Below are 12,241 nucleotides of genomic sequence, written 5' to 3'. Positions count from 1 at the left end.
GACCAGATGTACAGTAAGGAACTGAAGCCAATCTGACCGAGACCGCTGCAGCCAACACACGCAGCCTAATCCAGGGAAAAGAAAACTCAGCACTGGGACTTCTTAAATTGCAGAGCATGAGCAGAGAGGGAAATGGGGAGACAGAGGTGAAAAGCAGGATTAGGTTCACTCTGTAGCCAAGGTCCCTGGTACTTGCTGCTTTTATCAAACCCAGTTTTCCAGTGCCAAGGCCAAAGGACAAAGTTTGCTGCACAGACATCATTCTTGATGAGGAAGGAAGGGACAGGCTTCTGCTCCATGTTAACAGGCAGCTAGAGTTAAACTTCAGGTTGGGATCATCTCTTCAGCCCACACTGGATTACTGCATGGATGGCAAAAAGTTGGTTTGTAAAGAGATTGTGGGGATAATACCTTTATGTAATAAAAAAATCTTCAGCACATCCTGCTTTGCAGCCCAATCCAGCTTGCAGAGCTTTCCTCACTCCTCCACTCCTCCAACTCCATGGGATGGTGGGGTTCAGATGAGGCTCCAGGCAGGTGACAGGTGAGCACAGAAGATCCTGGACCCTGTGCATCCTGTCCTCAGTCCTACTGGCTTGGTGTTGCAAAGGTTTTCTATCCACCACAACCCTTCAGGCTTTCTTTAAGGTGAAAACTCTGACTCTGCATGCGGCAAGGAGGAGAAATTCATCTGCTTGCAGAGATGGTGTCAGATGTTGCTTGAGGTCCTGTAAAACATCTCCCTGGCATGGCCTTCAAGCGCTGTTCCAAAAGGCTGCAGCTCTCCAGCCCTGCACAGATGGCCTGGAAACCTCAGGCATCTCAGATGGCACAGCATGAGGCAACAGAATCAGGCCCTGGGTGGCACGTTTGACCTTGGGGGATTAGAGAAATGTGTGAGAGAACGGTGACCTGGACTTGCTTTGAGGAGCTTTGGATCTGGTCCAAGGTGTCCCTCTTCCCAAGAAGAAACAGCAGCAGTTATGCTTGGGACGCAAGAGAGGGGATGTTGTAGTTGTCCCACTTGGTCAAGAGGCAAAGGCATGTGAGGATTTGGGGAACAGGAGAATTTGAAAAGGAAGCTCCCATTACCCAGGACACACCATACTGGGAGATCTGGGTATCACCAGCTCCTTAAACAAGGCCAGGACCTTATCCCACCTCCAGCTAACATAAACCTCCCAGCTGGGAAACCTTTACAACCCCCAGAGCAAAAGCTCTGATGGTTTGATATTAACTTAAAATATTTCTTGGTCCTGTAATATCTGCAGAACAAAGGCTCTGTCTGATTGCTCCAACTGTGGTCTCCACCATGTGGATGGGCAGCTGCTGGGATCATTGACATGTCCCAGGATGAGTGTGTCTTCCCGAGCTGGAGCACATCTGCAGGTCTTGAGGACCAAAGTCCAGAGGCTTTCCCTAGCAGAACCTCTTCTCTTGGCTGCAATACAAGTGGGATTTTGTAGCTGATGACCATGCCGTTAGTGGAAGTGTTTAGAGACCACCAAGGCGCTGCCAAGGCAGGTTTCACACATGATGCTTCATCAGACCTACAGCTACTGAAGATACGAGAAGGAACTGAGCTGGGAACCAGTTTCTTCCAGTGTTGCCTCTGCCCACCACCTCTGGTAGGAACCACCATTGCCTGGAAACGCTAATTCAGAGGAACAGAGGCTCACCAGGAGGAGCTCTACCTCTCATCTTGCTGTCATCTCATGGCCCTGGCTCCACTGTAGGCTCCACTGTGTGGAGACCAACTTTGCTGTAGGGAGCTGATGGAGCCATGTGTGGGAAAACCACACAGCATGGTTTTCCTTGCTTTCTCCCCCTTCAGTGATGAGAAAATTAGTACCTTGTAAAACCCTAACCAGGCTGCAGTTTTGAAGTGTGGCTGAAACCACTGCTCTCCGAGGCAGGGACTCTGTGAGACTTATTACTTCCACGTCTCACCAGGCTTTGGGCAGATGCAGCCGCTCCATTGCTCCGACCTTGTCTTTGGCACGGGCTCTGCCCTGAAAACCACCTGTGGTGTTTTTCCCACCTGAGGACTCACAGGGTGCTGCTGCCAAACGCTTCCCTCCTTGATACCCGCGCAAGTCCCAAGCCTTCCACACCAACCTGGGTCCTCAATAATCCTGCTGCAAAGGACGAGCCAGAATAAGATCCATCTCCCTTCCAGCTGCACCAGCTCAGGGAGACAAAAGTGTCTACACGCAGCCAGACCAACTCAGTGCATGGAGCACAAGGCTGCTGAGTAAGGTAAGGTCATTTTTATCCCATAAGCATTTTAAGGAACATTCATAGCTTAAAACACAGGTTGATGTTTCTGGCAGCTCTGCCCTTTGCCAGGTGTGCCCCACAGATCAAATAATGACACCATCAAGACTTAAAAGGAAAGTTACTCCCTTGCAGCAAGGGCTTGGGCTGATGTAAATGCTCACATAAACCAGGATTTATCTCACAGCTCTTTCAAGCAACAAGAGGCTAAGTTTTTCCAGCAGAAGTCCAAGATCTGGTTGCAGCACTTGAAACCACTTTGCAACTCTCTTATTTGGCTGAGTGAAGAGCTTTGAGAAGTTAATCTGAATTTAGCCCTGGGAAAAAAAAAGATGTTTGGCTACTGTCTTGCTCAAATACAGCTCTTGCATATATCTTCTTCATAACTGGAAAACAGAGATTGTCCTCATCTGCTAAAGACTTTAATTAGTAGAGGAAACTCTGCCTCTCCAAAAAGCAGGGCTGGCTTTGGCAAGAGGATCCATGAGGAGCTCATCAGTGCTGGCTCTTAAAACAGGTTAGGGTTAGGTACCTGAAGCCCTCATCAAGCCGGGGGAGGAGTCAACCTCTGTCTCTATCAAATCTATCTCCATGAGCACTGCTGCCAGTGCTGCTGCTTCAGAGAGAACTTTGGAGTCCCCTTGCTCAGCAGAGCTGGGACCCCTGCACTCCATCAGCACAGCCGGGCCTTCTTCTGACCTCTCATCCCAAAATATCTGACCTATGGTCTCCTCCAACCCGTTTATAACCAAGGAGTTGATACCGGAATTCGGTGACAGAGTGATGTTTTACTTTGGGCAGGTGATGACCCCATGTCTGCTCCATTGGACATGGACCCAAAAAAGGTGGTTAGAGGACAGGAGGAGGTTATTTGACCTTGGATTAGAGCTGTAATAATTTTAGCTGAAGCCAACCAAGCACATGGGGACTGCAAAGAGCTGCAATTGCACGGAAACATAAAACTGTTCTGAGGTTCGCCAGATCCCACTGCCCCTGGTGAGAAGGGACACTGGAGAAAACCAGCCCAAATATTGGCACTGGCAAGGGATCATGGGGACCTGCAGCTTAGAATCATCATAGAATGTTTGGGTTGGAAGGGACCTTAAAGCTCATCCAGTTCCAACCCCCTGCCACAGACAGGGACAACTTCCACTAGAGCAGGTTGCTCAAAGCCCCATCCTAGCTGGTCTTGAACACTTCCAGGAATGGAGCATCCCTGGGGGAAGCCACCAGCCCTGAGGCACTTACTCTTCAGGTTTATTCAGCGTGGCTCGATTCATGGCTGCCATACTGTTATCTGTCCAGGGCATCTGGTCCCCCATTCCTGGCTGTCCAAACTGGTGATCTGGCACTCCCATCTCCAGCTCAGGCATTCCTGGGGAGAAAAGAAGGATGCAGGAGGGAAAGGTTAGCTCGTGGTCAGGACTTGGGTGCTGCCATGGGGACCTGGCAAGCTCAGGATGCTGATAGTGTCTTAAAACATCCCTAAAAGGGATGTCAAGATTCACCAGTTACAGCTCTTTTCAACCCTAAATTACAGATATCAGGTGTGGTTTCCTAACCATTAATTATAAGCATGAAATTCTGTGTGAAAATCTAGGCCAATACTATAAACACTGCAGATAGACATGACCCTGTGTAATCCATATGTACAATGATATTAAAAAGTTTCCCTTTGCAGCACATTTCTAGTGAGAGTTTCAAAATTTAGCCAAGTTAGAGGATTTCTTATTGAAGGCAAATTGTTACTACTGATGATTTTAGCTTAAAAAATAGCCCACACCCATGAGCATCTCTTGCCTCTTGGAGAAAAGTTAATTTGCACAGGGAAAGAAGCCAATGCAATTAAGTTAAGTTGCAGCAGAACTTGGAGCCCAAGCCCAGGACAGAGAGATTTACAAGGCTGGAGGCTTTACGTCATCCCATTAGAAATAGGAACGGGGACTGAAGATCAAACAGCATCTCAGCTGGACCAGCCCATGGAGGTCCAGGGAGATGGAAGCTGCAGGGGTAAGCACATTTCTGGCTGGGATGGCATCTCTGTCACATTGAGATGTGCTATCAGTGCAATCCCTATGCCAAAACCCCTGAGTTTCCAAGAGAAATGCTGCTGGAGGTGGTTGCTAAAGATGAAAATCTCTTTTCTTTTAACCAAGCTCAGCTGTGCTGATTCTTTTCCCAATAAAACACATTATTTGATTAAAAATGTCTGTGGTTACCCAATGCCTGATGTCCTTGCTGTTGTCACAAGGAGCTTTATGAGCCACCCAGGCCATGGGGGTTGTTTCAAGAAAGTGAAAATAAGATCGCTAAGGGGAGGCAGAGGAGGGAAGTCCAGCTCAGGGATGCTCAGATCCCAGCGCAGGCATCGGCAGAGCAGCTCCTGCCAAGCACTCCTCGATTTCCCCAAATTTCTTTAAAAAAGATGTAAGGTTGCTTGGCAACAGGCAGAGCCCAGCAGCACCAGTGGCAGCCAGGCCCAGGGGGCTCACGGCACAGTTGCGGTGCAGCCTGTCCCCAGTCCTGCCTCAACTCACCCAGAGATGGTCCCCAGGCTCATTGATTTCTGGTTTATTGATTTCATGCACAAATGTATGGGAATAGATCAGATGCAGCTGGGTCCTGAGGGAACTGGTGGATGAAGTGGCCAAGCCACTATCCATCCAATTGAGAAGTCATGGCAGTCTGGTGAAGTTCCCACTGACTGGAAAAGGGGAAATATAATCCCAGCTTTCAAAAAGGGAAGAAAGGAAAACCTGGGGAACTACAGGCTGGTCAGTCTCACCTCGGTGCCCAGCATGATCACGGAGCAGATGCTCCTGTAAACTACACTAAGGCACACAGACAATAAGGAGGTAAATGGTTACAGCCAACATGGCTTCATTAAGGGCAAATCATTTCCTATGGAGACAGGCTGAGAGAGCTGGGCTTGTTCAGCCTGGAGAAGAGAAGGCTCCTTAAGGGGAGACCTTAGAGCAGCTTCCAGTGCCTAAAGGGGGCAACAAGAAAGCTGGAGAGGGGCTTTTGACAAGGGCCTGTAGGGACAGGACAAGGGGGAATGGCTTTAACCTGACAGAGGGGAGACTGAGATGAGATCTGAGGAAGAAGTTCTTCCCTGTGAGGGTGGTGAGGCACTGGCACAGGTTGCCCAGAGAAGCTGTGGCTGCCCCATCTCTGGCAGTGTTCAAGGCCAAGTTGGACAGGGCTTGGAGCAACCTGGTCTAGTGGAAGGTGTCCCTGCCCATGGCAGGGGGTTGGAACTGGAGGAGCTTTAAGGTCCCTTCCAGCCCAAACCATTCTGTGATGACTGCAGCAACTTTTCTAGTTCCACAGTACTGCCACGAGAAGATGAGATCTGTGCTGCTTTCTGTACATGCAGTCAAGCCATTGTGACAATGGTGACAAGGAAGGTCTCTCTTCCAGATCATGTTCAGGATTGCTTGATGCATCAAGGGAAGCAGAGGAGGGCAGAGAAGCAGAATCCACAACCCTCTGGGGCCCAGGCTGGCTCACAGCAAGGTCTGCAGCACTTCACCATCAGCAGTTCAGCAGGGTGAGATGCGACTGCTGCTACTGCAGCTCTTCTCCTGACACACCAGCTGTGCACCGGGTCCAATGGAAATCAAACAGCTACCAGAGCCTGGGGAACCTAAGCCACCACCACCCATCCAGGCAAGGGGATGCAGCTTCCTCCTCCTGCCTCCCCAGGAACTGGGATGGACAGAAAGGTCTTTCTTTTGTCTGAGAGTCTAACAATTTGAACACAGAGGAAAGAATAAGCACAGCTTGGAAGCTCGCTGCTTGGGAAGAGCTGCTGGTGAACAGTGACGCTCAAGCTTCAACCTATAATGACTTTTCTCCCCTGGGACTCCCTGGGAAACCTTAGCATGACCTGAAGAAGGTGGAGAGGAGTGGGTGCCTGCAGCTGTCCATACCTGTGTCAGCTGGGTAGGGGTTTGGTGCAGTCACGGTGCCCCTGCCCTGCTGGGCTGGCCCATGGGTGTGCGGGCTGGTGCCATTGCTTGCAGGACAAGGAACCGGCCTCATCTGTGCTGGCTCCATGGGGTCGCAGAACTCAAATGGGGTCCGACCCGGCTGCACGCTCTGCCCACTGTTCATCGCTGGAGAGTCATTAAATCATAAAAATAAACAAAGAAAAACCAGCACAAGTCACATCTCTTCCCAAGGCTCCTTGCAGTATCACAGGTGCTCGGCAAAGTCATAGAATCATAGATAAGTTTGCATTGGAAGGGACCTTCAAAGGCCAACTGGTCCAACCCCCCTGCAATGAGCAGGGACATCCTCAATTAGATCAGGTTGCCCAGAACCACATCCAGCCTGGCCTTTAATGTCACCAGGGATGGTGCATCCACCACCACGCTGGGCAACTTGTGCCAGTATCTTACCACCCTCATCGTAAAAAAAATGTTTCCTCTCACCCAGCCTGAATCTCCCCTCTTTTAATTTAAAACCATCACCCCTCATCCTGTCAGAACAGGCCCTGCCAAAAAGTCTCTCCCCATCTTTCTTATAGGCCTCTTTTAAGAACTGAAAGGCTGTAATAACGTCTCCCCAGAGTCTTCTCCAGGCTGAACAACTCTCAGCCTTTCCTCATAGGTGAGGTGCTCTGTCCCTCTGACCAGTCCTAGCCCCATCAGGGACAGCACCAGCACTGGTAAGCTTGGAAGAAGGATGTTGTGGTGGGATGCCACCTCACCTAAAGCTGAATACTCAGTCCCACGTGTGGCTTGGTCACTTGCAGCCAGCCTGGGGGAACCACCACAGGTGACAATAGCCCCAGGCAGCACTGGAGTCCCTGCAGGCTGTGACACACTGTGTAGGCAAGGGGACCCAGGAGCTGGGCTGGCACCCAAGAAAGAGTAGCTGGAGCTTCAAATAATCAGCTGGGCATGAAATTAACAATAATCAACTGGACATAAGAAGGGCAGGGGGCTGGAGGTTGCATCTGTCTAATATATATTGACAGAGTCTGAACACTGCTGAATGGAGGGTATCAGGACCACAGTGAATTAGAGACACTGAAGCACAGCTCTCTTGCTTGATAATAGCCACATCAACCAGGCTCTGCTCCCTCTGGGGGTGACACCAGTGCATGAACCATGCCCCCCCTTATGCCTGGCAGCTGGAGGGGAGCCCCAGCAGTGCTGCTCCCCATGCCGGCTTCCTGCCTGTGCAGCACTCATCTATCACCTGCTGGCTTTAAATCAACTAAAATGACGTTGTTAGACCTTGCATTATCCTAATCTTTATTTAGATAAGTTTTTGCAAGTTCAGCTGCTGTTTGCCACCAGGGAGCACATCTCAAATGCTTACATTGAACTGAAAAATGAATGCAAAAGGCAGCCTTGCAAGTGGGTGGCTGTGAGCCATGGCTGTTGGCAACCCCTCTCCCACTAAACAGTACCTCTAAATCCTCGGGGATCTGCTTAGGGGTGCCCCATGGCTTTCTCACACAAGTTAAACTCAGTGGCAGTGCCTTCAGCGAGGCTTGTGATGAATCTCCTGGGTGGTAACTGCTATTCTGGACGCTGTAACCCAGGAGGGCAGCAGTTGGCATTTCAAGCTCTCGCAACTGCAGCCCCTGCCACAGACATGCTCACCCTCCTCCCTACTCTAACTTGGATGCAGGATTCCCTTCCCTCCAAAGGCAATAAGCACCACTCTTATTTATGTCAGAGCACTATGAGTGTCCCTGCTGCTGAAGCTACCAACTATCTCAGCCCTGGGACAAGAGGGTCCTTTCCAAGGAACTATTAGGCTTGAGCAATAAGCTTAACGGTGAATTCAGCTCAGAGGTGAACCAGTACACAGCTACAGCTACAGTGCTGACAGCTCCTTTTCCCCTCCCAGACGTTTCCCTGATGGAGGGGAGGCACAGCATGGCTTCCTGATGCCTCTGGGCTCAACGCAGCTGTCACTCATCGCCCTTCCAGCATCCATCTCTCACGCCCTACCCTGTATATCTTCTGGTAGCTGATACTCCAGTTTATGAGACCCCAAACTCTTTCCCTGTATGGCAGGCAGGGTGATGTTTCAGCCCATAGCACTTTGCTCCAGAGCCTGCCTGTTGCTCACAGAGTGGTTTCTTTTGGGGTTAGAGACCTGCAAGCCAATGCATTGTGGTCCAACGCTGCGCTGCCCTTGGATGGTCCCCCCGATACCCCACTGCCAACTCAGCCTCCCAGGGGGGCTCCAGCCCACTTCACAGCAGTGTTTGGGCCATGCTCACACCACCACATTGGTTCCCCTTCTGCTGCGATGCTCCTACCCTTTTAAAGGCTCTGCTTCTGCAACCCGAGTCCTCCGAAAATATCCCAGCCCTGCCAGCCAGAGCTGCCTTGCGGGCTTTGTGCTGGGCTGGAACCCAAAACCTCCTCATCTCCATTTGCTGAATAAGTAACAGGGCAATTATCCCGCTGTCGGTAGGATGTGGACCAGCAGCTAACTGGTTTATACCAGGCCCCGCTTCTCACCCTTCCTCCTTCTTTCTGCTCTAGAACCTGCACTTCAGCATTCAAGACTCAGTGTGATTTGTAGCAACAGTGATATCATAGAATCATAGAAGCAATAGTTTGGAAAAGACCTTTAAGATCATCAAGTCCAACCTTTAACCCAGCACTGCCAAGACAACCACTAAAGCGTATCACTGAGGGCCTCACCTATGTGTTTTGTGAACACTTCCAGGGACAGTGACTCCACCACTTCCCTGGGCATCATGTTCCAATGCCTGAGCACCCTTTCTGTGAAGAAATTTTTCCTAATATCCAGTCTAAACCTCCCCTGGTGCAGCTTGAGGCCGTTACCTCTTGTCCTATCACTTGTTACTTGGGAGAAGAGACTGATCTCCACCTCACTACAACCTCCTTTCAAGTAGTTTTAGAGAGCTATATGGGGGATGCGACAGATAATCATCTCCATGAAAAGTCAAGTGCAGGATGGGAAAAGCCCCATGGAGCCAGGACTCGCTATGGCACACTGCCCTGGGGATGCTGCAGTACCAAAGGGAACAGAGGAACATCCCTTGCACCGCTGGGCTTGGGGCTGGCATGGCAATGTCCATTACAGCAGGTGAGCAGTGTAGGCTCTGATCAAGCACACCACCATGGCAGGAGCTGCTGGGTGCAGTTATTTGTGCAAATTTATGCTGTAATCAGTAAAAGCTTGCTTTCCCCATGGCAGATGGGGGTGGTTTGCTGGGAATAGCTGTGCCTCTGTTATTGCCCACCCTGGGGAAGCCCACCCCAAAGAGCCCCACCTTGAGCTTCTAGACATGGTTTTGCTATAAAACACCCTGAATTTATTACTTGCCTGTGGGCTCCTTCAGGAAAGAAATCCTACTTATTGTCATTAATATTTTAAACTGCTCACTTTGGAGAAAAATCAGGTCTTTTTATTTTTTTGGGTGCCTAGAAAAAGGTCCTGATGCTGTATCCGGGTATACTAAGTCTCAAAACCCTGTCTGAAGTGCCAGTGATTTTTTGAAACCCCAAACACAGAATCACAGAATCATTAGCGTTGGAAGGGACCTTCGAGATACTTAAATGCATTAATGAGACCCCCTCTCAGTCTTCTCTTCTCTAGACTAATCAGACCCAGCTCCTGCAATCTCTCCTCATAACAGAGATGCTCCAGACCCCTGATCATCCTTGTGGCCCTCCACTGGACCCTCTCCAGTAGCTCCTGACACCTCAACCTGAGCCTGCCTGCTCCCTTGTGATCAAGTATACATGTCTTGGAAGGACCGTGTCCCTCTCCTCTTACATCATGGCTATTTGCAGGTGTACCAAGGGGTTCACCATCACTGGTCTTGCACCAGGTCCCCCAGAGCATCCCCATGGCAGCATCCAGGTTGGTGATACCCTACCCACCTGCAGCTGAGCTGGTGACAGGGAAGACCCTCCCCTCCCAGCCCCTGTAAGGGACCCAGTTTTGGGTGGACACATACGGTTGAGTCCCGCGGGGGCTCTGGCAGCGGTGCTGGGCTGCAGGGGAGCTGCCAGCATCTCCGGTTTGACAGCAACGCCGGCCACGCTGCTCTCGTTCCTCTCTGGTCCACACAAGCCAGGCAGCTGAGCCGCCTTCTCCAGCGAGGGCAGGAGCTGGTCTAGCTGCTCCAGCTCGGCAGCGAACTGAGGAAGGAAAGAAAACCATCAGAGGTGGGTGATTCAGCCCAAATACAGCATCAGTGAGACCGAGTGCCGCTTTCAGATGCACGCAGCCCCCCAAGTGCTGCTCCCCCCATCCCTTTGCTTGCTAAAATGCCAAGCATCTTGAACGGATAGAGAACCAGCCCCACATCCCTCTGCCTGGCAGAGCCAGGGGGTACAAGGACTGTTCCCAACCCGCACACAGGTCCTCACCCCAGAGCCTGTTCCTCGGCAGCAGCTTTGAGATGCTCGCACACTGCAATTAGCATAATTATTAACGGTATATTTAACCTCCAGCTATTTAAAACAGGAGATAATTTGCTTTGTTAATATACATATGCTTAGGCTGAAATGATAATAATTAAAAAATGGTCTTTTCTAAGAAACAGAAGTGACTTTTTGGAACAAGTGTCCAAAACTGACATGGGCCTCGGGCATGTAATTACCCTCAATGGGGTAGTAAAATATCATTCAGCTTTTCCAGCCTTCATCATGGCTAAGAGTGGAAAAGTTTAGCCCGGGGTCTCAAATAAATGGGAAAGTTACTGAGCAAGGAATTTGCACCAGTGGCTATAATAGTGGTTGGGATTAAAGGGGTTGAGATAAATGAGTTTTAGCTAAAAAGAAAAATATCTCAAGGGTAACTAAATGCTTCAAAATCCAAGGATGCACACTGCTTCCAGAAGAGCCACTCCTCGGCACTAGGGAAAGTCTGGCCATTAGCACAGGGTAATTAATAGAAAACTTGATAGCACTAGGGAAAAGCTTTGCATTTGACAGAATGACAGAATGGTTTGGGTTGGAAGGGACCTTAAAGTTCATCCAGTTCCAACCCCCTTCCACTAGATGAGGTTGCTCCAAGCCCCATCCAGCCTGCCTTGAACACTGCCAGGGATGGGGAGGCCACAGCTTCTCTGGCCAACCTGTGCCAGGGCCTCACCACCCTCACAGGGAACAACTTCTTCCCAATGTCTCACCTAAATCTCCCCTTTGTCAGGTTAAAGCCATTCCCCCTTGTCCTGTCCCTACAGGCCCTTGTCAAAAGCCCCTCTTCAGCTTTCCTGTTGGCCCCTTTAGGCACTGGAAGCTGGTCTAAGGTCTCCCTGGAGCCTTCCCTTCCCCAGGCTGAACAAGCCCAGCTCTCTCAGCCTGTCTCCACAGCAGAGGTGCTCCAGCCCTTGGAGCATCTTCATGACCTTCTCTGGACTTTCTCCAACAGCTCTACATCCTTCTTATGTTGAGGCCCCAGAGCTGCAGGGAGAGTTCTCATGAGAGCAGAGTAGAAGGGGAGAATCCCCTCCCTTGACCATTGATGATGCTCTGGTCTGGAGAGGATGGAGAAATCTGGCAGGAATTGGGATGCTGGCTCAAGAAGTGGCTCTGACATCAGCCAAGACACGAGGCTGCAGGCGACAGCCTCTGCCTGTGATAAACAGCTGGGAGGCCACTGGCTTTGAGCATCCCAGGGATACCTATACACTTCCCTAGCTGAAGGAGCGACATTAAAGATCTCGGTTCACCAAGGCAACATATTTGCCCCTTGCCAGAAGAAATCAAGGGAAGTTTTCACCTAAATCCTAGCTGGAAATATTTAATACATCAGATCTGGTGTCTACAGGAAGCTCCACCTTGGGATGGGCCCTCTAATAATGGTGGCTCCATTGAAACCACAAGCCCAGACCAGCACCCAAGACCTGAAAGACTGTGCTCATGCTCCCCACCACGGCAGAGATTTCCTTCTTGAGCTTCACTGCTCTTTTCTCCCCTTTCCTACAGCCTCATGATAGCACCTGGGT

At 50.4% G+C, this 12,241-nt stretch overlaps 1 protein-coding gene across 8 annotated transcripts in view; it reads right to left on the bottom strand.

The window, feature by feature from the left end:
* NCOA1 (nuclear receptor coactivator 1) overlaps positions 1 to 12,241 on the bottom strand; it is a 189,642-nt gene that overhangs the window by 10,557 nt on the left and 166,844 nt on the right. For 5 of the 8 annotated variants that reach the window (XM_062618550.1, XM_062618552.1, XM_062618554.1 and 2 more), the window contains 3 exons: positions 10,244 to 10,427; positions 6,213 to 6,398; positions 3,526 to 3,652 (listed from right to left, as the gene is read on the bottom strand). In XM_062618550.1, the coding sequence (XP_062474534.1) occupies positions 3,526 to 3,652; positions 6,213 to 6,398; positions 10,244 to 10,427 (497 nt within the window). The remainder of the gene's footprint in view (positions 1 to 3,525; positions 3,653 to 6,212; positions 6,399 to 10,243; positions 10,428 to 12,241) is intronic. The other 3 variants (XM_062618555.1, XM_062618556.1, XM_062618557.1) reach the window with 1 other exon arrangement.

The sequence above is a fragment of the Pezoporus occidentalis genome, unplaced genomic scaffold (assembly GCF_034315485.1).
Source record: "Pezoporus occidentalis ecotype Australia unplaced genomic scaffold, CSIRO_AGI_Poc_V1 ctg201, whole genome shotgun sequence".
Taxonomy (NCBI): Eukaryota; Metazoa; Chordata; class Aves; order Psittaciformes; family Psittacidae; genus Pezoporus; species Pezoporus occidentalis.
This window is presented reverse-complemented; position numbering and strand designations above follow the sequence as displayed.